The sequence below is a fragment of the Dipteris shenzhenensis genome, chromosome 32 (assembly GCF_047967505.1).
Source record: "Dipteris shenzhenensis isolate YYH24624 ecotype China chromosome 32, Dip_SZ_1.0, whole genome shotgun sequence".
Taxonomy (NCBI): domain Eukaryota; kingdom Viridiplantae; phylum Streptophyta; class Polypodiopsida; order Gleicheniales; family Dipteridaceae; genus Dipteris; species Dipteris shenzhenensis.
In genome coordinates this window covers 11,481,409-11,507,569 of record NC_141627.1, presented here as the reverse complement: position 1 = coordinate 11,507,569, position 26,161 = coordinate 11,481,409, and the positions used below count along the sequence as shown (strand labels likewise).

The window sequence follows — 26,161 nt, the reverse complement described above, 5'->3', positions numbered from 1 at the left end:
TTTAGGTGGGAGGTTGTTGGGGTAAAGGCACATTGCCAACCCTTCATTAAAGATAGGACACCTATGACTGTCTTAAGACAGTCATAGGGTAAAACCTAATCCTAATAAAACTAATGAGTTTGTGGTGTGGCTCATCACTTCACACCCGCACATTGGAGTCTTCTCTCTCTCTCACTCTCTCCCTCTTGCCTTTTCTTCCCCCTTCAGGCCCTTCACAGGGTACCTGCTGTACCCTGTACCTGCGAGGGCACGAAATCCAAAAAAAATTCCGACCTGTACCTCCTGTCGCAGCGTCCGTACGACCACGTTCGTACGGTACGGCAACCTGTACGACGTCCGTACAGTCGGTACGGATGGCCGTACCTATCCGTACAACGGGCTGCACGCAGCCCGTGCTGCGCACTGCGCGCGCCTGGAAGGCTGCGACCGCCGGTGCTGTGCGGTGCGCAGCTAGCTGCTGCTGCAGCTGTGGCTGCGTGTGCGCCTGCTGCGCGCGGCGGGTCGCGCACCTGCTGCGCGTGGCGGCGCCCCAGCTTGTTGCTGCTGCGCCCTGGCCTAGCCACTGCTGCCCTGCTCGCGCGCCGCGTCCTGCTCGCTGCTGAGGGCACGAGGCCCGAGGGGAGAGGTAGAGTGAGGGGTAGACGGGAGAGAGGGGGAGACGTAGAGGCTCTGATACCAGTTGTGAGGGAAAGAGTGAGGGAATGGAACGATGAAGACACAGAGAGAGAGGGAGACACAAGAAGTGTGGGTGTGTAAAAGTGTTGAGCCACACCACAAACTCATAGAGTTTTATTAGGATTAGGGATTCACCCTATGACTGTCTTAAGACAGTCATAGGTGTCATAACTTCAAAAGGGTGGCAATGTGCCTTTACCCCAACATAATGAACATGTCCTTTTTCCTCCACTACCAAGGAGATAGGGAGAGAACACCATCACCTCCTCCTGAAGAGGATAATGTAGATGAGAGTTACACACATATTGAGTATGATAACCCACTTATAGAATTACCTTCATTTCTCCTTCAAGATCTCTTAATAGAGAGTTTTCCTTCAAAAATGAAGGGAGAAACGAGTTCATCCAAGAGCAAGGCATTGAGTTTACGCCTTTAACTCAAAATCCTATACACATGGTTTATAATCCAAGTGCAAGAGGGAGAGAGGAGTCTCCCGTTGGTAAGCTGGTTTCTCAGCTTAGCCATATGCTTGAACAGTCCATTATGACAAAATTTGGGACTAAGAGAGTGCTGAATTTTGGGGATGAAGATTTAAGTATCCTCTCAAAGAGCTAAATTTCTACCTCGAGAGAGAATAGAATTCCTATAGTATGATGGCGCACGAGAGGCGGATAAAATCCTCAATTGGATTCGCCATTTTGAGCTAAATTTTGCCCATCAAGATAAGATCGATCACGAGAAACTTGCTCTTGTCACACTGCATCTACAGAAGGATGCTTTGATGTGATGATCCTTATCACAAACAGGAAAAGAGCCTATGCTTCAATGGGTCAAATTATAGAGCTGCTTAAGGCCACTTTCATGCCTCCAAGGCATGAAGAATTAACCTTCTGTTGGGAAAGATTCAAGCAATTCGATAACGAGAGTAACGCTGAATTTACATCTAGGTTCTGAAAACTCTCTGTAGAGTTACCTGAGAAGAGTGAGGATGATAAAAGGAAAAAGTATTCAGCAGCACTAACCCCAAAAGTGAGGTATGAGGTTGAAATGTTCAACCCAACCACCTTGAAAGACCTCACTAAATTGGCTGAGATTGCTGAGAGGAAATTGAATCCTCGTAAACCCTTCAACAAAGGAAAGGAGAAAGCTATTGTACAAAATGTTAACAGCTAATCACCTCCTGGATGGATACCATTTCCTTTCATGACTGACAATGAGATGAAAAAGCTAATTAAGGAGGGTAAATGTTTCGGATGTAAGAAACATAAGCCAAGGCATCCATGGCATAAATGTCCTACTCTATTAGCCAACATTGCCAAAACCAATTCTATAAAAGAAAAAGGCAAAGCATCCAAGCAAGAAGGTTAAGGCTTCTATCTCCTCATCCCAACACTCTACAGTGAACATAGAACCAAGAGCAAATGCTATGCATTCAGCCAACACTGGTGTATGGATGTGTGAACTGAATAGAGAGTGGGCATATTCATTGTAGAGTATGGACAGAGAATAAATATTTTTCTCCTCCGTGTAGAGCCTCTGATAGGATGAATAGGGCTGAGATAGAGGAGTTGGAAAAAGAGATTGAAGGTTTATAGTTTCTATAGACTAAGTAGTTCTCCATCGCAAAATCAACTATGGCCAAGGACTACCTAGTTCAATGAAACATTTGGGTGAGAGAATCGTTTTAATACTGACTAGTTTGTTGAGAACATGTTTCATCTTATTAAGCAGGTTATTATGAAGAGATTTCAGCAGCTTGGTATTCAGAAGAGGATTCTGAGCATGAAGAGATACTGAAGAGGCATTGCAGTGGTACTTCTTCATTTTGAATATTCAGCATCAAGAGGAACCAGAACTTGAAGATGAGATTTAAGTTCTGATAGAAGAGATCGTGTAGTACCAAGAGAAGAAAATTTGCAAATAATAAAGAGATGCAAATGCAGAAGTAAAAGAGAAGCGTACGCAAGAGAAAGAGACAAGAGAGGATCCAGAAGACGACTTCTGTCCATTCAAGCAAGAGGGAGTGTCATGACAAGAGAAATCACTAATCCATGATTAGTAGACATTAAAACATTATTATTTATTATACGCCAATGGTGTAACATGTATTTGTATTTATGATGGACACCGACTGATTTAGTATGCCGGTGGATCATCTGAGTAGATAGGATTAGTCGAGCTAGAGCCACTACTTCAGACGGCATCGAATTTGGACATATGACACTTATTCTATTAATAAAATGTGCACACACGTGTCTAGGTCCTGGCGGCAATAGGAAGGGAAGGGTGCATTAAGGTGCATTGAATGGTAGATGCATGGGTCATAGGCTAAGGGTAGGTGTAAATGGGAAGATGGAACTTGAGTAATCTCAAGGGACATTAATGAAAGGGTATCACCCTTTCATTGTGAATCCGACGTACCATTCTTCATTCACCTTGTTTTCATCTGCCATCTCTCACACATCTTGCATGTAGGTCGAAAATAGAAACAAGTACTCTCACGAGGGCACTCTTCCCCATTGGAGGGCCAATTGGCATCCGAATTCTGCATGCATTGCACACATTTGCATTCTCGAAAAGGCTGGTTCTTCACAGAACCGGACCTGGTGGAGCTAGGGCAGCTGGATGAAAAGCCAGGAAAACATTTTGACATCGAAATGTTCCAGAGAACTACGACTAGGGAATTACTGAAGCATCGCCATCAATGTGTTGGCATTGGGCCAAGATGTGTCGGTGAGAGGGGGTATTGGAAAGGTCACCTCCCCATCTATAAGCCCCCATATGAGGAGAGCATGGGAGGGGTGAACCTGGTGTCTAAGAGATGGCCACATGGGCAGCATCATGGCTGCCATGGGGGCAGAGATCAGAGAAAGAAAAAAGAACCTCGAGGAGCCATGGTGGCTGCAACAAATGAAGCTCATGGACGGAAAGTTGGCTATGGAGGTTTAGCCTGGATCTGGCCTGTCAGAGGCATGTTTGGAGCAGCACCCAAGGGCAAAGATATCCCAAGAGGTAGGCGCTTGTATGGCGAGCCACATGGCAAAGGGTGTGGGCAGGAAAACAACCTCAAGCAGGCCCTGTATGTGGCGCAACATGGAGGGGGTGACCAGCAGCCTGGTCGGCCAGGTATAGGGCTGGTTCCAGCCAGCCTACCGTGCCTAGAAGAGGGCAGGACAGGAGTGGCTGGACCTGCAATAAATGGAGGGCTTTGTGCCCTGGAACAAATGCTTGGAAAGGGCCAGTAAAGACCCTTATATAGGGCCCTGGTTGGGCTGGTAGGGGCAGCCAACCAGTCGGTTTCTTGGGGCAGACAAAGTTGGTCATTCTGGTCTGGAAAAGTCGGCTACTGCAAGGGGCCCTAGAGGCCTATAAAAGCAGCCCTTTGGAAGGGCATTTCATCATCCAGCAGCCAGCAAGTTTTGGGAACAGCAGGAGCAGCAGTACACTGACCCTCAGGCCTACATCCAGGAGGTAGAGGAGAACCAGAGGTGCTGCAGACTGAGCTCCTGGAACCCAGGCTGTCTTCTAGGGCAGCAAGGTGCTGAGGTCTTTGGATGGTACATACGCTCTAGGTGGAGCACACGGGCTCGAGTCTAGTGATACCCAGCAGATAGTAGAAGTACCTTGTGGTAAGATCAAAGTACCACACTCTGGTGGGACTTTGGATCTCTCTCTTTTGTATTGTGTCCATGGCTTTGGACGGAAATATATTATTTTAGTGGTTTCTATATTTGCCTGGATTGTTGTCTATTGATGAGTCTGTACATCTATGTGATGCACATTAAGTAAAGAAGTTTGTGATTCCAATCCCCACACACACTGTGTGAGCTCCTGGGCTATTCTATCAGTCTTTTGCTGTGCATACCCTCTGTTGGTCGATTTCTAACAGATCTAACATCTAAGCCACTAATCACGCATTCTCTATTCACCATATAGCCTAGATGTAAATCACTCTCCATAGTTTTCTTACCTTGGTTTCCATTCAACATCTTCAAACCTTCGTCAAAATCCTAGCATGTTTCACTCTTTTTTCATGAACACTATTATGCGAACTATGACATTCGAACAGGACGTTCACGAATCACATCACAATAAGGGTCATATGCCCTTGGCAATTGTAGACAAGAGTCATGAAATGAGTTAAGCCACCTTTTTCGATATTCATCAAGGCTCAAGGCCCTCCCTCGTAGTTGCTATCCACACTAAATAGTTCTCCTTACATCATTTCACACACAATTTAACTCACTTCCCTCTCAACAAATGTCTATTGTGTTTCATTGCGTTTCATAATTATTATTTTCACTACTAAAGGTAGGTTATTATATTGATGATGTAGAATACTGATTTTGCGTGCAATAATTATTGGCTAGCATTTGGAAGATAAAAGCTCCCCATGTTGCTACCAAAATCAATCGTACAATCTACAAGATCTTTGACAGCGAATTGTAAGGGCTTGATAGGAAGCTTGTGTAAGCATAACATCCCTAAATGAGAACGCATGGCAGCATGCCACCTATAACCCTTGGTACGTCCAAGAATTTGGACTTTCATACCTAGCCAGTAATGAGTGCATAATGGACTGGAGTGGCTAGGGCACAGGGCACCACTACTTGGAACCAATAAGCATATAGGAAGTTCACTAGAGACAGTCAATTGAAATGAAAAAACCAATAAAGTGCAATGATTAAAGGCTTGGTAAGACAATTATCAAAATAGTCTAGTCTAAACTTTGAAAAAGGATTGAAAGCACTAAGCTACTTTTGAAGAAGAGTTGTTCACATATTGACGAACCATCCAAGTAGCCTTGGTATAAGAAGAGGACAAACAAACAATGTCACTTGGAGGGCCTCATAAGAGAATTTGAACTCCAACTATAGCTACGGATGTAGCACTTTGATATCTATGTTTGAAGCTTCGTTAGAGGATGGATGTAAGTTGATCTCCTTGAAGGGACCAAGAAATATGTTTAAATAATTTTCTAGACACACAAGGTGAAAGGTCACAAAGGCTAACTCAATAGGAGAAGTATCTACCTATAGATTCGCAGTTTTGAGTCAGATTATAATTCTGTCTAGCCAAATACAGCTGCTCTATTGCCGCTGTTGTGTTCACAGTCTAACAACTCCTGAATGCCTCCGGACTGATAGCACCTAGTCATAAGCTGTGATGATATCAGCGATGTTGGAGCCATGTCTAAGTTGGCCGTGGGCAGTATGTGAAGCCAGTTTCTTGTGTATTTGAGAGGGTTTCCCCTCAGATCATGCCACTGTTTATGTTAAATGGTTCTCTTTTCATCAATATACACAGTCAGTTCACATTACTCGCATATTCTCCTCTCAATGAGAAGGTGTTTTTGTTCACACTTCTCTATCCTATAGCACAGCTTACAATCCTGTCATTAATAAATTCGCATGCAATATGTGACTAGCCCATATTTGGAAAATAGTAAATTTCCAACAGACCAACTTCACCGCTCGGCAAATTCCAGAACAAGGAAAATTTTGACGCATTTTCTAGATCTACTTTGCAGTTGGCACAACCTAACATGTTCTAGACCATCCACATAAGTATTGACTAGCTCCTTAGGAGCTGTTACAGCTGTCCCTTTAACAACCCCTTAGGAAGATTTTTCCAGGAACACATCCAAGTAGGTCTATAGATTAGCAGCTTTGATGTTACGATCACGTAGAGCTGTTCTATTACAGCTTGTTACAATCTTTTCAATTATGAGGGTTGTCCTCTGCAGATGCCTCCAGATAATAGCACGTAGTAGCTTCAGTAGAAGCCGCAATGATATGGGCGATGTTGGAGAACTTAGAGCCAGGATTAACTCAGACGTGAGCAATGTACGAACCTAGTTTCTTGTGGATTCAAGAGGGCCGGGCCTACCAAGGGATCCACTTAAGAGCAGAGCTGTAACAGCATTCCTTCCATGGAGCACCACTCCCACCTGCTGCACCAGAATTTGTTGTATGAACCGTGGAACTCCTTGAAATTAATCAGAAACCCCATCAAAAGGGGAAGAAAAACCTCAAAAATGAAGGGGCCTTGAGCGGCAAACTATTTTCAAAAAAATGAGATATTGCAAAAACCAGCCTTACAAGCAATAATATTGGGAAATGCTCACAGTCTCTCAATCTTTGAACTTATTTTTTAATTTAAACTTACTGACTAGATTACAAGACCAAATACACAATTTAGAGAGACAACCGAGGGTTGTGGGTGCCAAGCACAAGAGGAGTAAAGAGAGAGAGAGAGAGAGAGAGAGAGAGAGAGAGCATACACTCATGCAGAGGTCTTTGGATGCTCCAGGAATTCTAAGGCTTGTTCTGCCACCTTTCTTTCAGCTAGAGCTTCTACCACAAGATCTGAGCCTCCTGATAAAGGGCCTGCAAGAAACAGCGACAGCAAAAAAATGTACCAGTGTGCAAAAGCTTATGGAATCCTACTTCTTGTCATGAGATTCTTGAGATCTACAATGCAAAAAGAAATGAAAGGCACACAAGACTACCTTCCCTTGATGGAAAAAGCCCCATGTTGACAGCAGATATCGGTAAAACAGGGATCTGTCTGCTATTCTTTGAGAAATCTGCTTGTGTCACACCAATGGCACTTTCAGCTGTCACAGCTTGAGACTTCATGTCGCCCAGGTGTCCAGCAAAGCGTGCATAAGAAGTAGCTTGACGCTGAAACTCAACAGAATGTCGATTGTGACTCTGTGAAACATATGAAGCCATTGTCAGTAATCCCTTCTCTCATGCTTTCTATATTTTATGGAATGACAAAGGCTTCTTCAGGCAGAAAGCCCACATCTCTAGCTCGGAGATGGACTAGAATATAAATATTAAAGCCATGACCTTTTGTTCAACATTATAAGATTGAAAACCATAAACTCCATCACACATAACAAGGACTAGCTACTATGACTTCCCCATTGACGTCATCAGCGCCCAACAATGGGTGTAGACCATAGTATAAAATATGCTCTCACACATACAAATCCACACACCCACACATACTTGAGCATCCATTTATACAAAGTCTTCGTACTGAGTTTCTGTCGAGCTAGAGTCACAGTCTCAAATCTCTATGGTGCCTTGTGGCTACAATCTCACGACCTACCTCCATCTGGAATCTATGAGATGAGGTCCTAAGCTGGCCCATGGTGATCCGTACTGCATGGGAGAGATAGATCTATAAGTATCTTGGCACTTGAATGAAGCCGTCCTCGCTAGGAAGGCCATCTTAGTCCCACCTGGCTGCATGGGAGATATCCATGTCCTACGGATGTGTACCTGCCATAGGTCATCCCGATTGATCTCAAAACTCTCTATGAAATAAAATTTGGGGTCAGATGCCAAGGAGAACTGATGGTTGTTCTTTCTTCAAGTGATGCTGAGTATTGAGTATTGAGTATTTAGTGGCTTGTGAGACATCTATGGCTTGAATAGATTCTAGAGGATTTGGAGTCTTTGAGAGGATGCAATAGGGAGCCAATGTCATAACCAAGGTTGCATTGCGATTGCCAAGAACTTGTTGTAAGATCACTTCATCAAGAAAAACACCAACACATCTTAGATGTTGGGGCTTCTGCACCCGTGTACGATATTTCCATATAGTTGAACAGCTGATCACCACTTGGACAAAAATTCAAAGAATTTGCATGTCCGCTAAGACGATAGAAAAATATACCTTTGTAGGACTAGAATATATCCAATCATACAAATTCAGATTTTTGTTGTTCTAAAGTCCTAAATCCTACAATGAATTTTAGCTTGTTGCACGTAAGATATTTCGATATAGTTGAACAGTCATACATGTTACTCATACATGAAGCCTTAAAGTCAATACTCGCAAGTCATCCATGATATGAATCAATCCATACAAAATCATAAATCATGAGCCAATGTAAATGTCAAATATGCTGCATGCATATGCATAATGCAAGAGTCAAGACTAGTACTCTTAACTCTAGTCTAGACTCAGAAAAAGTAAAACATGCATGATGCTAGCAACTAGATAGAGCATTGTCTATACTCATAACTAGAAGCTAGATAGACTGGAGAGTGTAGACATGATAGTCTAGACATTATCATTAATAATAATAAACATATAAATGATCAAAACTTAGAAGTGAATGCTCAAAAACCAAAAGTCAATCCTTATGCTTCTAAAAACTCCACTTCTCAACAAACCCATCCTCGCTTGTATCAAACTAAAATGCAACCTCGAATGAATTGGGCACTCAGCAGTGTTTGCACTATCCTCGAGCTCCTCAACCAATAACTCCTCTAATAGCTCTAGTGTCAATGCCCTTTATCAAGGCCTCTGCTAGTGAACTTGTTGGCATAATGATTCGCAATCTCGGTGTCCCCTTGGCGTAGCTCATAGAACTAACTCTAGAGCCTTTTCACGTACTGCGGTGGCACGAATCGTCATCTCAGGTCTTTCACGAACTCCGTCCAATTGTAAAGAGGTGTCCCCTGATCTGCATCAAAGTGGTCTTTCTGCCACTTGAGCCACCACGTAACCGCCTCGCCTGTAAGGTGCATGGATACTAGCATGCACTGCTCGTTGTCCCTTGTGGCCATCACAGAAAAATAACTTTCAAACTAATTGAGCCATGATGTCAACACCAAAGATTCTTGCTTACCATCGTACCGCGTGAAGTTGAGCTTTCTCGAGCAAGAAGGCTTGACTGGTGGTGGGGGCCTCTCCCTATCCTCTCCTAATGGTCAAAGAAGAGTGAGGAGGAGTTGCCAGTCCCGTTCTTATTTCTCCTCCTAAGTGGCATTCTCTGCGCTCCCTGGCCTCCTAAGCCTTGCGGTCCCGGGGTTCCCTGGCTTCCTGCTCCTCCCGATCGCTTTCTTGCCTCACCTTCCGATCTTCTCTGTCATACTCTCTGGCGGCATGCTCACAATCATCCCACATTTCCTAGAGCTGGGCCATGCGGTTGAGGAGAGCATCAGACTGCTACTGCCGCATCTACATCATGATCTGCATCACGGTCATCATGGCAGACATGGAAGTATCGGCAGGATTCTGTGGTGGGGGTTGAGGAACTAAACCCTCATCCCCCCTTGTGTTGGACTACTCACTGATGCTCAGGGTCCTTATCGGATCTTGTCTGAACCAAAATACAGTAGAGCTGCCCCTAAGCTGACTCTCCCTATCTCAGAAAAGAAATTTTCAACCTCTGATACCAATGTAGCAGGAGATAGATTGACTCACTCTCTTTCCTGCTCAACACTAACTAAACTGATAGAGTGATGCACTCAATACACAAGTGATGCTGTGGATGTGAGTGAGAGAATCAGAGGGAGAAAATATAGTGGGCCTCCGAAGAGGATACATACAACTGAGTAATGAATGGCCAAAGGGCTGAATACAACTGTATGAACAGGCTGAAACCCTCATTGCAAAATTGTCCTAGACTAGATACTGAAGAGAGGAGGTGAATCCACACTAGAGATCCCTGCAGAGGCTGAGGCTACCCTGCTGGTCTACTGAGGGGAGGCCTAGCTGCTGCTGGACTGAAGGCTGGAATGCCTGAGTGTGGGATGACGAATGAGGACCAAGGGGCTGCCTTCTATAGGCCCCTTGGGCCCAAATAGACCGACCAGCAGGGCCGACTCCTGCTGCTGCTGAACTGACTGGAGCTCTCCAGGTCCACTGACCCCTGACCTGCTGACGTGACAGCCGACAGGCCATGTGGCAGGTGCTGATGTCAGTGCTGCCACGTGGCAGCTGCTGCGCCTGCCTACATGTCCTCCTGCGCTGCCTGCGTGTCCTGCATCTACCAGCTGACTGCGTAGCAGTCCCACATGGCAGCTGCTGATGTGGCTGCCTGTGTCGGCTGCCTCTGAGCTGGCTGCCTGCGTGGCCGCCGAGCATGGCCACGGGCTGTGGATGCCCGTGACATAATGCCCTTTTTCAAGGCCTCCGCTACAACGCTACAATGACGAGTCTCGGAGCGTGTCCCTCAACAATGAAGAGCTAAAATCTTCTGATGAAGGAAGTCTACAACAATGAACAGACTTACAGCTTGTAAGTTATGATTCTCAAAAAGACTGAAATTTGAATTTAAACTTGTTAGAAATGGACTAACAGAGGGTACGTACAGCAGAAGACTGATAGAATAGCTCAGGAGCTCACACAGTGTGTGGGGGGTGTGGAATCACAAACTTCTTAACTTAATGTGCATCACATAGATGTGCAGACTCATCAATAGACAATGAACCAGCCAAATAAAGAAACCAGCAAAATAATATATTTCTGTCCAAAGCTATGGACACAATACAAGAGAGAGAGATCCAAAGTCCCACCAATGGTGTGGTCCTCTGATCTTACCACAAGGTCCTTCTCCTATCTACCGGCTATCTCTAGACTTGAACCCGTGTGAAGATCGTCGTGTTGCCTGTGTGCGCTTGCTCCAAAAGCAGACTGTGTAATCATGTATTGTCCCCTTCTGAAGTACAGCAACCATCTGAACATGAGACCCTAGGGCACTCCATCGAATCCACGCGCCTGGAAGATATCAAGCACTCCATGCTGTCCTGCACCTTCACAAAGGTTTCTGACTCCTCGTCGACCCACATCTCAATGTCAGACATCATCACTATGGTTTCTAGGTCGGCATATCTAACCTCAGTAATGCACGGAGATGTCACCAAAAACAACTCTTCGATTACCACATTAGCTTTGGCTTTTGTGTTCCCCTCTAAATCTGAGTCGAACTCCCTTTTGTTTTTCTAATCCGCCTTCTTCTTTCTGCAATCCTTCGCAAAATGGCCTGGGGTGGCACAGTAGAAGCACTTCTTCTGCTGCTTCCTCTTGGACGTGTCCTCATCATCAAAGTCATCCTTCTTGGACTTGCCACCGTTAAGCTTGCCCTTCCCTTTGCCAACATAATCCTTCGCCAGCAACGCCTTGTCATCTTTGTCGTTGTTGTAGAGCTTCTCCCTAGCTTTTTCCTGTAGCAGTAATGGACCCAACTCCTCAAAAGTCAGAGGTTTGGTCCTCTGTCCTACTGCCCCAGTCGTAACAAAGCTTTTGAAACTCCAAGGTAGCCTCCTTAGTACCATCAAGGCCAACTGGCACGAGTCCAACTTCTGACCAACAGATGCTAGTTGATCCCTCACCACCTTGACTTTCGCCAAGTGGTCATGTACCAAATCTCCCTCATCCATATCCAGGGTGTAAAGCTGATGCTCAAGAAGCAAGATCCGGGATGTGCTGTCTGTCTCGTACAAATCCTTCAGAATGGTCCACACCTCTACTGACGAGTCAACCATCTAGATGTGAGAAAGCACAAAGTCCGCCGTAGTCCCTATGATCAATGTCTTCCCAAGCTTCGAGCTTCTCTCCATCTACTGGTATGAGTATCTTCCCCTCCTTGTCTACCATATCCTCCAGCTTCGCCTTCACTCCCGTTGTCAATTTCCCATAGCTTCCGAGCCTCTAAATTACTCTGAATCCTCATCTTTCAGATAGAGTAATTTGTCCCATCCAATTTCACAGACTCTCCAAAGTTAAGGATGGTGAAAGAAAAAAATATGGGGAAGGAGGAAGGGAGAGGACGGGCTGAAGAGGCTGAAGAGATCGCTATCTGTGCTGCTAAACCACACATCACACTCGAGCAAACTCAACCTTCCATATACCAGAACTCTATATCCACCTCACTGAAGCTGAGTCGCCCTCCTCGAAAAGGCCACTGTCCTCCAATCGTGGAAGTCGATTGCCAAGAGCTTCTGAATCAGGGTCGTCCTTCAACAAGGTCCCTGCTTTCAGGCTCCCACACCTGAGCCTCCTACTTGGGCTCTGATACCATGTTAGAAATGGACCAATAGAGTGTTCGCACAGCGGAAGATTGATAGAACAGCCCAGGAGCTCACACAATGTGTGTGGGGTGTGGAATCACAAACTTATTGACTTAATGTGCATCACATAGATGTGCAGACTCATCAATAAACAATGAACCAGCCAGAAATAGAAACCACCAAAATAACATATTTCCGTCCAAAGCTATGGGCACAATACAAAAGAGAGACCCAGAGTCCCACCAATGGTGTGGTCCTCTGAGCTTACCACAAGGTACTTCTACTAACTGCTGGATATCTCTAGACTCAATCCCGCGTGCTCCACTTCGAGCGTCTGTAGACTTTCTGTCCAAAATGATCTTCTCCACCTTGCTGCCTGTGAATCAGCCCAGGTGGGCAGCACCTTGCTGAGCTAGGTCTGCAGCCTTCCAACTCTTCTTGGTCCTCCAGAATAGGCTCCAAGGGTGCTGGTCTTTGCTGCTCCTGCTTGGTGCTCCAAATGATGAGGAATGAGGGCTTGGAGGCCCTCCTTTTAGCCCCCAAGGGCTGCTGCAAAAACCGACCAGGCAGGCTGCCTATGGCCGACGCAATCAGGCCGACCAGGCCCTGCCCTGGTCTGCCTATAAATGCCCCTGTGGGGCTCATTTTTCTAGGGCCTTTGGCCCACACTCCAAGGGCTTTAGCCCTCCTTTCAAGGCAGGGTCCCAGCCCCATTTGTCTGCCTATATAAGGCCTGGTTGGCTGGCTCCAACCAGCCCAACCAGCCCCTCCATGTGGCCGACACTCCTGCTGGTTCCCCCCTGCCATTAATGCACCATGGGCTGGCCCTCTGTCCCGCCACCTGTGCACCTCTTTTAGGGGCCTGTTCCAGCCCGTAGACACCCGCTTTGCTGCGCCACTGCCCGGCTGTTGTACTGCCCACATGGCAGGCCATGTGCTGCCCATGTGGCAGCCCTTTTAGCCCTTTTTTCTTTGCTGTGAGGTGTTGCCCATGTGGCAACCCCCCCTCCAGGCTTTTCCCTCAAGGCAAATGCCCTAGGTCTCCCTCCCCCATGCTCTCCTCATATGGAAGCTTATAGATGAGGAGGTGACCTTTCCAACAAAAACTTTCAAATTTGGAGACTCGTCACTCACCTATTTCTTTTTTAGTATGCATATCAACCATAATGCTATTTTTTAAAAATAAATGGTTGCTCCATGCGTCCCCGAGACCAGATGTGCAAACAGTGGCGTGATTCTACTAATGTAAGACATGGAGCAATAGTTCAAAGAATTAGATTCCCTTGTTAAGGCAGAGGACGACAGATGTTGCTCAGATTCCCATACTAAAAACAAGATTGTCAACACTGAGGAGGAGGATGACGTATTAGAAATCACCCAACAGAGGGTACGCATAGCGGAAGACTGATAGTAATGCCCAGGATCTCACACAGTGTGGTGTGGGGTGTGGAATCACAAACTTCTTAACTTATGTCCATAAAATAGATGTGCAGACTCATCAATAGACAATGAACCAGCCAGATAGAGAAACTACCAAAATAATATATTTCTTTCCAAAGCCATGGACACAATACAAAAGAGATAGATCCACAGTCCCACCAATGGTGTGGTCCTCCGATCTTACCACAAGGTCCTTCTCCTATCTGCCAATTATCTCTAGACTCGAGCCCGCGTGCTCCACCTCGAGCGTCTATAGACCTTCCATCCAAAATGGTTCTCTCCCTTATTGCCAGTAGATCAGCCTAGGTAGGCAGCCCTTTCTCAGCTTTGTCTGCAGCTTCTATGTGCCTCCTTCACCTCCTCAATGTAGGCCCAAGGAAGGTCCTCCCTGCTGATTCAATCTGCTGGTGGTTGGCTGCTCCAGAGAATGAGTTATGAGGGCACAAAGGCCCTCCTTATATAGTGCACAAGGCCCTCCAGAACCAACCGACCAGCCAGCCCTAAGTGGGCCGACTGGCTGGTCTGTAGCAGCCCTAACCAACCGACCAGTTGGTTGGCTGGTTGGCTGCCTATCCAGCCCTATTTAGGGCCCTTTGCTGGTCCTTTGTTCCATGCAGGGCCCAGCCCCTTTGGACTGTAGGATCGTTGAATGAAAGAGCGAGTGTAAGGTACAAAGAGTCGAAAGAAACAACCGTCACGTCAATCTTGAGTAGTGTGTAAAAACAAAGTACATAGTAACTTGTACCTAGACCTACGTGTCACGAAGGACTAAGTGTCCTATGTGGCATAAAAGGCACACAATAAACTAAGTGCCTATACCAATGCCTACAAGGCACATATCAGGGCCTATAGGGCATCACTAGAACTGCGAGAAGATGGCCTACAAACCCCCCTCCATGGTATCGGCTGAAGTATTCTAGAAACATCTCAAAATACCTGGTATTTTCTGATCCAGGTGGCACATGTTCACTTAAAAGGATATAGCCACCTATGAATGTACAAGGTATGTCCGATCATGTAACAAAGGGAACCAAGTGTAAAGCCTGGTGGAAGACTTCGAACTTGGGACAAGGAAGTGCCTTTGTAAATAGATCTGCTATGTTGTCCTCTGTGGGAAGATAGGACAACTCTGTCTCCTGTTGACAACCACTCCCGAACATAATGATAGTAAACTTCAATATGCTTGGTACGTGCATGAAACACTAGGTTACGCACAATGGCCAAAGCACTCTCGCTGTCAGTGTAGACCATAGTGGAGGATGTCTGGCGAATACCAAGATCTGTAAGTAACCGAAGCTAGACACACTCTACTGTAGCGGTAAAAGCTGCCCTGTACTCAGCCTCATAGCTAAATGTGGCAACTGTTGGTTGCTTCTTGCTGAGCCAAGAGATACATGAATTGCCAAGCAAAAAACAATTGCCAGTATGTGACACTCTGGTGTCGGAACATCCTGCCCAGTCACTATCTGTGTAAGCATGCATGGTAAGTGAACCCTGATCACCATAGAAGAGGGCTAAATCCTGAGTGCCTCTGAGATATCTGAAGACTCTCTTCACTGCCTGCCAATGCTGTGAACTAGGCATGTGCATGAATCTGGTGAGCTGAGATACTGCATACTGCAAGTCAGGTCTGGTGTGACATAAATAAATAAGGCATCCAACAGCCTGCTGATAAAGAGTGATATCACATGGTGGGCTCCCATCATGAGCTGAGAATTTGAAGCCAGGGTCCACTCGAGTAGAGATTGGCTTGCAATCCTCAAACTGAAAACGATCAAGGAGCTATCCAATATACTTGGACTGAGACATCATGATACCCCCCTCAACATGAGCAAACTGAATGCCCAAATAATAATGGAGCTATCCCATGTCTGACATGTCAAAAATCTGCTGCAAATCAGCCTTGAAAGCTGCAATTTGCTGAGTATCTGGGCCTGTGATGAGCATATCATCCACATATAAAATCAGCACTAAAAAATCAGATCCACTCCCACGGACATTAAGAGTGGGTTCTGTGGGACTATTCTGAAAACCAAGGGATAGTAAGTGTGCATGAATTTTGGCACACCATGCCTTGGGTGCCTGCTTCAAACCATAAAGGGCTTTTCTAAGCCGGCATACCTTATTTTCAGAATTAACAACCTCAAAGCCAGGAGGTTGTGTGACATATACTTCTTCCTGCAGATCCCCATGAAGAAAAGCAGTCTTGATGTCAAGTTGGTGCACTTGCCAATGATGATGGGCTGCAATGGCAATGACACATCTAATGGTAGTAATCCTGGATGTGGGAGCAAATGTCTCCTCAAAGTCAATGCCTTGTTGTTGGGCATACCCTTTTGCAACAAGATGGGCTTTGTATCGATCTATGCTGCCATCAGATTTCCTTTTTAATTTGTAGACCCACCGGGTTCCAATGGCATGCTTGCTGGGAGAGAGATCTACTAATTCCCATGTGTCATTTTTAGCAATGAAATGTAACTCAGCTCCATTGCATCCATCCACTCTTTGCTGTCAAAAGCATCTTTATGGCACAGAGGCTCTTCATTGCAAGCTGTAGCAAGGAGTGCAAACTCAAGAAAGTGACCATGCATCTGTCTATTCCCTGATCTTGTCCGGGCAGCAAAAGGCTGATCTTGTTTACTGTCCCTCAATGTATCAAGAAGCCATTTGGGAACTTGCCTTTGTTGTCTATTGACAGCTCTTTCTTCAATGACTGCATCATGAATAGTGGAATCATTTTGTGCTGGAAGAGAAACCTGCAAATCAGCATGGGGTAGTGGCTGATTATTGCTTGGTGGAGGGCCTGCAAGAGGCTCATGTTGCTGGTCAAAGTCCTCTTCTGAGAAGGGCAAAGGTAACCAAGATTCAAAGGCATCAAACATGTCAACATCTGGCTTAGCTTTGCAGTCCACAAGAGGAGAAGCTGAATGTTCAGCAAAGATTACATCTCTACTGACAATAATCTTCCTAGTATTTGGTTGATATAACCGATACCCTCTACTCTCCTGGCTATAACCAATAAATATGCATTTGATTGCCTTGTCATCAAGCTTATGTCTTAGCTGAGATGGTACATGAACATTGCAAGAGACCCAAAAACTCTCATGTGTGAAGGTGAAGGCTTCTTGCCTTTCCATGCTTCATAAGGTGTAACAGTCTTCAATGCGCATGTAGGTGATCTATTCAGCACATAGTTGGCACACATCACTGCATCAAGCCAAAATTTATTGGGCAAAGACTTGGCTCTAAGCATGCATTTGGCCATCTCCATAGTAGCCTGTTCTTCCTTTCAGGAACAGGATTATGCTGAGGAGTGTAAGGAGTAGTGCATGAGTGAACAATGCCCCGTGAAGACAAAAATGCATCAAACTCCTTTGACATATACTCTCCCCCCCTATCTGTGTTGAGGGTGACAAGCTTGCATCTTGATTCATTCTCAACCATATTCAGCCACCTCTGAAAGCAGAAGAACACATCAGATTTGGCTTTTAAAGGATATATCCAACAATATCTTGTGAAATCATCAATGAGAGTCATGAAATATTTGTACCCTCCAATGGCATTTGTCCTCATTGGGCCACAGACATCACTATGCACTGCTGCAATTTCCTTTGTGAGAGTTTTGGACAATTCTTTTGAAAAGGAAACCGATGCATCTTACCCAAAAGACAACCCTCACACACATGTTTGGAAACTATGTGAGTTTGAGGTACATCATTTGCCATCTGCTGTGAATGTAGCTTTGCAAGAGCTCTATAATTGAGATGACCCATTCTCTCATGCCAAAGATGAGTTTCAGCAAGCTTTGAATCTGAAATTGCAAATGCTTCAATAGAAAGTGCAACTGAGTGATGATCAAGGTGATAAAGCTTCTTTTGCAAAGTGCCAGTGAGAACTATGGCATTGTCATCACGAAGGTCATAAACTACTATCAAAGTACCAGGACTGAGCATCATCACTAGTAACGAGTGCATCAGCTTTGGAGGGATCAAATGAGCAATGGACAGCCCATGCCCAATCATCCTGAAGAGCATGTGCATGTGAAGCATCTGCTGGCTCATGGGATTCAATAGCATGTGAGGCATTAACTGTCAATCCTGCTTTCTTTTTCTCCGAAGCAATGTGCTTCCTGCATTCTGAAATGTCATGTCCCGGCTTGCGACAATAGTTGCATCTTTTCTTCTTTGACTTATCTGCTGTATTTTTAGATGCATGGGAGGAATTGCAGCTGCTATGCGCAGATTTTGGCTTACCCATAGGCTTGGAAGCCTTGCCTCTTCCTGTCTGCTGTGAAGCAAATGCATGATCAGGAATAATGGCTTGTCTATTAGCTCTACTTTGCTCTTCCTGCAAAAGCAAAGTAACTAGCTGATCAAAACAATAGTGGTTAGGATTACCCATGACCACTAATCGAAGGGTTGTAGCAACCCCTGATATGTATCTAGCAGTCCATTCAATGTGGTACTGACAAACTGTGAATTTGGCACCACCTCATCAATGTTGGCAAATTGTTCCATGAGGTCCTTGACCTTTGTCAGGTATGCATCCATAGAGTCACCTTCATTCATATTGACTTCCTGTAATTGCCTTCTCAAATATGCAACACGTGCTTCATTGCGAATCTGATAAAGAGAAGCCAATTTGTCCCAAGCATCCTTTGCTGTCTTGCAAGACCGGATGTGTGGAATAATGATTCTCTTGCATGATAAAGCAATACACGAATGTGCATTCGCATCTCTTGCATCCCATCTTGATTGTTCTTGAGTTGGGGGAGCAGTAGCAGGAGTGCTAGAAGATAAGGCATCAGGAGGAGTACCCCCTGCAGAGGGACCAACAGTAGAGGCAACCACTGTAGTATTGGCTGGCCTCAGATCAGCCCCAGAAACAATATTCCACAAATGCTTTGCAACAAGAATATGTTTCATGAGATAGGACCACATCGGATAGTTGGTGCCATCCAACTTATCATCTTCACGAAGAATGCCAAATAGATCTTGATTGTTGCTAGCCATTGCAAATGGGATACCCTGAAAAAGACCTGAAAACCCAAAAGCCTTAAGGCTATCACTGCAAAGAGCTGGCTGTCCAAAAATGACAGCAAATATCTGCAAATAAATATTCTGCAAATTTCCAACCCAAATCAAAGGGCAAATGCAGATTTGACCCAAATGTGACTGTGTCAAGCAATGTTCACTGCAAAAACAGCGAATTTGGCAAAAGCCCCAATTTAATGAGGGCAAATAGGCCAAAAAGAGGGCAAATGCAGAAAAGCCCCAAATTTTGCTGAGACTTTTGCAAATGTGATCCAATATATGAGAATCTGACTCAATGTCCTGCAGAAAAGACTCAATGTCCTGCAAATGTGACTCAATGTTCTCCAATCTATGACAAATGTGTACCTTCGGAATGAAGCCTTCAAGTGCAATTAAGCCAAGACTGTTGCAGTGTGGCAGGGTCACAAAGATCTGAAGATCAAGAAGGCACTCTCGAGAAGTGCCTTGCTTGCCGCAATGGCAGGCATAATGGACGGTAAAGGCCTACTAGGCAGCTAAGGAAGATGTGGAAGTGGACACCAAAGCATGTAAGTCAGATATTCAAGCAGAGATTAAAGAACACGAAGCTAGATGTGATAATGCACTGAAGATTAGAATAGGGGGACTCCTAGAAGATTGGTACAAAGAGGAGGACACATATAGTGAAATATTGACAAAGATCAAAGCAAGCTTGCCCAACATTGAATGGGTGGATGATGATGAGCAAGATGATGACAACTCCAAGCCAGCTTCTATTTTGCACTATAAAGGTCGTTGAAGGGCACCAAAGTATGGATAGCAAAGGAGCTAACACAAGCTCAACTTAAGATTAAGGCAACTGAATTAGCTAAAGTCGGGGCTGCCAAAAAGGATGGAAAATGGGCAGTTTACCATGAAGGCGTAGCACTAATTAGAGAGTTCAAATCAAAACCAAAAGACTCTCAGTCTTCAACTGATGTATGGCTATTCACTCTTCTAGACTATCATGTAGGTATTCTAAATAATGGGGGTGGCTTTTTGCACTCCTTGGGAGCTGCCATGTACCCTCCCTAAAGCAGATGTACTAGAGGGTTTCTTGCTGTCCCATAGACCTTTTGGTCTCCAGTGGACGTTAATAGACTTTCTTTCTTTCTTTCTTTCTTTCTTTCTCTACGAGATAGCTGTGAAAGTTGGTGTTGTGCACTTCACGAAGGCTGCCATGCTAACAAGGTCAGCTATCAAAGGGGCGACTCAAATGAGATCCAATGCTGAAATTTTGTGCTTCCAACATCGCTTGGTCATCCGCCCAATCCTCCCACTTCTCAGATTCGGAAGAGCTATCTGCTTCATATGCCTAATGTTCTCAAGTTAGAACTTGCATGGCCATGTCAAGTCTTCACTCGGAGTAATTCATGCTTGCATGCTTATCAGACAGACTAGAAACCAATATTGCTTTCGTATTCCTCATCATATACCTAGATGAATCCAGGAACATTCCCAAACTCATCCTCTAAAAACACAACATAGTGCAGTTTCAATCTCACGATAGTCACTCATAAGATTGAAAACCATAAACTCCATGACACATAGCAAGGACTAGCTACTATGACATCCCCACTGACGTCATCAGCGCCCAACAGTGGGTGTAGACCATAGTATAAAAGTATGCTCTCACACATACAAATCCACACACCCACACATACTTGAGCATCCATTTATACAAAGTCTTCGTACTGAGTTTCTGTCGGCACTCTGGAGGTGAAGGGCAAACTCAGCCATGACGAAGGCTACCACTAAAGGAGAAGGCTAATCAAAAAGTAGTCCAAATCTCTTCATTCAAGCTACAACTGCTTGTGAAGTCTAAACGATTTCATTTTAGTCTCTCCCAAACGAGCATCTAAATCTAAATCTAGCTGATAGGGCATTGCACCATTTAAGATAGAAAGAATTATCGCAATACCAGCAGGCCGCAACTTGGACGAAAACTTCACAAGGTGAAATTTGCATGTCCACTAATACGGCAGAAGCATATACCTAGATGAATCCAGGAACATTCCCAAATTCATCCTCTAAAAACACAACATAGTGCAGTTTCAATCTCACGATAGTCACTCATGAGTCATAAGATTGAAAACCATAAACTCAGTCACACATAGCTCCCCAATGACGTCATCAGCGCCCAACAGTGGGTGTAAACCATAGTATAAAAGTATGCTCTCACACATACAAATTCACACACCCACACGTACTTGAGCATCCATTTATACAAAGTCTTCGTACTGAGTTTCTGTCGGCACTCCGGAGGTGAAGGGCAAACTCAGCCATGACGAAGGCAAGCACTAAAGGAGAAGGCTAATCAAAAAGTAGTCAAAATTTCTTCATTCAAGCTACAACTGCTTGTGAAGTCTAAACGATTTCATTTTGTATTCATCATCATTCCTTCTTGAAGTTATTTCATAACGAACTTCAATTTATTGATGAACATCCTTCCCAATTTATTCTAAGACCATAGACCTCAAGAAAGGGTAAAACCCTTAAAGCGAGGGCAACTACAAAGCCCTGCACAGCTCGTATGAGCTGGTGGGAGTGTTTCATTCGAGGACCTACCTTATTCCAAAACTGCAGCATCTACTTTTGATGCTCAGCAGCATGGAGGGTACAACAATGAAGGCTTGTTTGGAGATCTTTGGGCCGTGGGAGGCCCAAGTGGAGCCCAATATAGCAATCCATGCAATATAAAGGCTTGGGATATATACCTAGATGAATCCAAGAACATTCCCAAACTCATCCTCTAAAAACACAACATAGTGCATCACGATAGTCACTCATAAGATTGAAAACCATAAACTCCATCACGCATAGCAAGGACTAGCTACTATGACATCCCCACTGACATCATCAACGCCCAACAGTGGGTGTAGACCATGGTATAAAAGTATGATCTCACACAACCAAATCCACACACCCACCCATACTTGAGCATCCATTTATACAAAGTCTTCCTACTGAGTTTCTATCGGCAGAGATGAAGGGCAAACTCAGCCATCACGAAGGCTAGCACTAAAGGAGAAGGCTAATCAAAAAGTAGTCCAAATCTCTTCATTCAAGCTACAATTGGTTGTGAAGTCTAAACAATTCCATTTTAGTCTCTCCCAAATGAGCATCTAAATCTAAATCTAGCTGATAGGGCAACGCACCATTTAAGATAGAAAGAATTATCGCAACACTAGCAGGCCGCAACTTGGACGAAAACTTCACAAAGTGAAATTTGCATGTCCGCTAACATGACATAAGCATATACCTAGATGAATCCAGAAACATTCCCAAACTCATCCTCTAAAAACACAACATAGTGTAGTTTCAATCTCACGATAGTCACTCATAAGATTGAAAACCATAAACTGCATCACGCATAGCAGGGACCAGCTACTATGACATCCCCACTGACGTCATCAGCGCCCAACAGTGGGTGTAGACCATAGTAGAAAAGTATGCTCTCACACATACAAATCCACACATACTTGAGCATCCATTTATACAAAGTCTTTGTACTGAGTCTCTATCGGCACTCCGGAGGTGAAGGGTAAACTCAGCCATGACAAAGCGTAGCACTAAAGGAGAAGGCTAATCAAAAAGTAGTCCAAATCTCTTCATTCAAGCTACAACTACTTGTGAAGTTCATTTTAATCTCTCCCAAACGAGCATCTAAAACTAAATCTAGCTGATAGGGCAACACCATTTAAGATAGAAATAATTATCGTAATACCAACAAGCCGCAACTTGAAGGAAAACTTCACAAGGTGAAATTTGCACGTCCGCTAATACGGCAGAAGCATATACCTAGATGGATCCAAGAAAATTCCCAAACACATCCTCTAAAAATACAACATAGTGTAGTTTCAATCTAACGATAGTCACTCATAAGATTGAAAACCATAAACTCCATCACGCAAAGCAGGGACTAGCTAATATCACATCCCCACTGACGTCATCAACAGTGGGTGTAGACCATAGTATAAAAGTATGCTCTCACAAATACAAATCCACACCACCACACATACTTGAGCATACATTTATACAAAGTCTTCGTACTGAGTTTCTATCGGCACTCCAGAGGTGAAGAGCAAACTCAGCCATGACGAAGGCTAGCGCTAAAGGAGAAGGCTAATCAAAAAGTATTCCAAATCTCTTCATTCAAGCTACAACTACTTGTGAAGTCTAAACGATTTCATTTTAGTCTCTCCCAAACGAGCATCTAAATCTAAATCTAGCTGATAGGGCAACGCACCATTTAAGATAGAAAGAATTATCGCAATACCAACAAGCCCCAACTTGGACGAAAACTTCACAAGGTGAAATTTGCATCTCCACTAATACGGCAGAAGTGTCACTCATAAGATTGAAAACCATAAACTGCATCACAGATAGCAGGGAGTAGCTACTATGACAACCCCATTGACGTCATCAGCGCCCAACAGTGGGTGTACACCATAGTATAAAAGCATGCTCTCACACATACAAATCCACACACCCACACATACTTGAGCATCCATTTATACAAAGTCTTCGTACTGAGTTTCTATCGGCACTCCGGAGGTGAAGGGCAAACTCAGCCATGACAAAGGCTAGCACTGAAGGAGAAGGCTAATGAAAAGCTAGTCCAAATCTCTTCATTCAAGCTACAACTGCTTGTGAAGTCTAAACGATTTCATTTTAGTCCCTCCCAAACGAGCATCTAAATCTAAATCTAGCTGATAGGGCAACACACCATTTAAGATAGAAAGAATTATCGCAATACCAAAATTTGCACGTCCGCTAATACAGCATACCTAGAAGAATCCACGAACATTCCCAAACTTATCCTCTAAAAACACAACATAGTGCAGTTTCAATCTCACGATAGTCACTCATAAGATTGAAAACCATAAACTCCATCATGCATAACAGGGACTAGCTACTATGACATCCCCACTGATGTCATCAGCGCCCAACAGTGGGTGTAGATACAAATTATGCTCTCACACATACAAATCCAACACATCCACACATACTTGAGCATCCATTTATACAAAGTCTTCGTGCTGAGTCTCTATCGGCACTCTGGAGGTGCACGGCAAACTCAGCCATGAAGAAGGCTAGCACTAAAGGAGAAGGCTAATCAAAAAGTAATCCAAATCTCTTCATTCAAGCTACAACCGCTTGTGAAGTCTAAACGATTTCATTTTAGTCTCTGCCAAAAAAGCATCTAAATCTAAATCTAGCTGATAGGGCAATGCACCATTTAAGATAGAAAGAATTATCGCAATACCAGCAGGCCCCAACTTGGACGAAAACTTCACAAGGTGAAATTTGCATCTCCACTAATACGGCAGAAGCATAGACCTCGATGAATCCAGGAACATTCCAAAACTCATCCTCTAAAAGCCCAACATAGTGCAGTTTCAATCTCACGATAGTCACTCATAAGATTGAAAACCATAAACTCCATCACAGATAGCAGGGACTAGCTACTATGACAACCCCACTGACGTCATCAGCGCCCAACAGTGGGTGTAGACCATAGTATAAAAGTATGCTCTCATACATACAAATCCACACACCCACACATACTTGAGCATCCATTTATACAAAGTCTTCGTACTGAGTTTCTATCGGCACTCCGGAGGTGAAGGGCAAACTCAGCCATGACGAAGGCTACTACTAAAGGAGAAGGCTAATCAGAAAGTAGTCCAAATCTCTTCATTCAAGCTACAACTGCTTGTGAAGTCTAAACAATTTCATTTTAGTCTCTCCCAAAACGGCATCTAAATCTAACTCTAGCTGATAGGGCAACGCATCATTTAAGATAGAAAGAATTATCGCAATACTACCAGGCCGCAACTTGGACGAAAACTTCACCACGTGAAATTTGCAGGTCCGCTAATACGGCATAAGCATATACCTAGATGAATACAGGAACATTTCGAAACTCAACCTCTAAAAACACAACATAGTGCAGTTTCAATCTCACGGTGCAGTTTCAATCTCACGATAGTCACTCATAAGATTGAAAAGCATAAACTCCATCACGCATAGCAAGGACTAGCTACTATGACATCCCCAATGACGTCATCAGTGCCCAACAATGGGTGTAGACCATACTATAAAAGTATGCTCTCACACATACACATCCACACACCCACACATACTTGAGCATCCATTTATACAAAGTCTTCGTACTGGGTTTCTATCGGCACTCCAGAGGTGAAGGGCAAACTCAGCCATGACGAAGGCTAGTACTAAAGTAGAAGGCTAATCAAAAAGTAGTCCAAATCTCTTCATTCAAGCTACAACTGCTTTTGAAGTCGAAACGATTTCATTTTAGTCTCTCCCAAACGAGCATCTAAATCTAAATCTAGCTGATAGGGCAACGCACCATTTAAGATAGAAAGAATTATCGCAATACCAGCAGGCCGCAACTTGGACGAAAACTTCACAAGGTGAAATCTGCATGTCCGCTAATACGGCATAAGCATATACCTAGATGAATCCAGGAACATTCCCAAACTCATCCTCTAAAAACACAACATAGTGCAGTTTCAATCTCACCATAGACACTCATAAGATTGAAAACCATAAACTCCATCACAGGGACTAGCTACTATGACATCCCCACTGACGTCATCAGCGCCCAAGAGTGGGTGTAGACCATAGTATAAAAGTATGCTCTCACACATACAAATCCACACACCCACACATACTTAAGCATCCATTTACATAAAGTCTTCATACTGAGTTCCTATCGGCACTCTGAAGGTGAAGGGCAAACTCAAGCATGACGAAGGCTACCACTAAAGGAGAAGGCTAATCAAAAAGTAGTCCAGATCTCTTCAGTCAAGCTACAACTGTTTGCGAAGTCTAAAGAATTTCATTTTAGTCTCTCCCAAACGAGCATCTAAATCTAAATCTAGCTGATAGGGCAACAAACCATTTAAGATAGAAAGAATTATCACAATACCAGCAGGCCGCAGCTTGGATGAAAATTTCACAAGGTGAAATTTGCATGTCCGCTAATACGACAAAAGCATACACCTAGATGAATCCAGGAACATTCCCAAACTCATCCTCCAAAAACACAACATAGTGCAGTTTCAATCTCACGATAGTCACTCATAAGATTGAAAACCATAAACTCCATCACGCATAGCAAGGACTAGCTACTATGACATCCCCACT

General features: G+C 44.2%; 1 protein-coding gene across 2 annotated transcripts in view; it reads right to left on the bottom strand.

The window, feature by feature from the left end:
- Nucleotides 1–6,004: 6,004 nt before the first annotated feature.
- The window catches only part of LOC147880296 (uncharacterized), a 38,000-nt gene continuing 17,843 nt past the window's right edge, over nucleotides 6,005–26,161 (bottom strand). Inside the window, exons 6-8 of one of the 2 annotated variants that reach the window (XM_087370995.1) lie at nucleotides 7,187–7,391; nucleotides 6,959–7,064; nucleotides 6,005–6,628 (exon numbers count right to left, since the gene is read on the bottom strand). In XM_087370995.1, the coding sequence (XP_087227121.1) occupies nucleotides 6,961–7,064; nucleotides 7,187–7,391 (309 nt within the window). In that variant the 3' untranslated portion in view covers nucleotides 6,005–6,628; nucleotides 6,959–6,960. The remainder of the gene's footprint in view (nucleotides 6,629–6,958; nucleotides 7,065–7,186; nucleotides 7,392–26,161) is intronic. The other variant, XM_087370994.1, reaches the window with a different exon arrangement.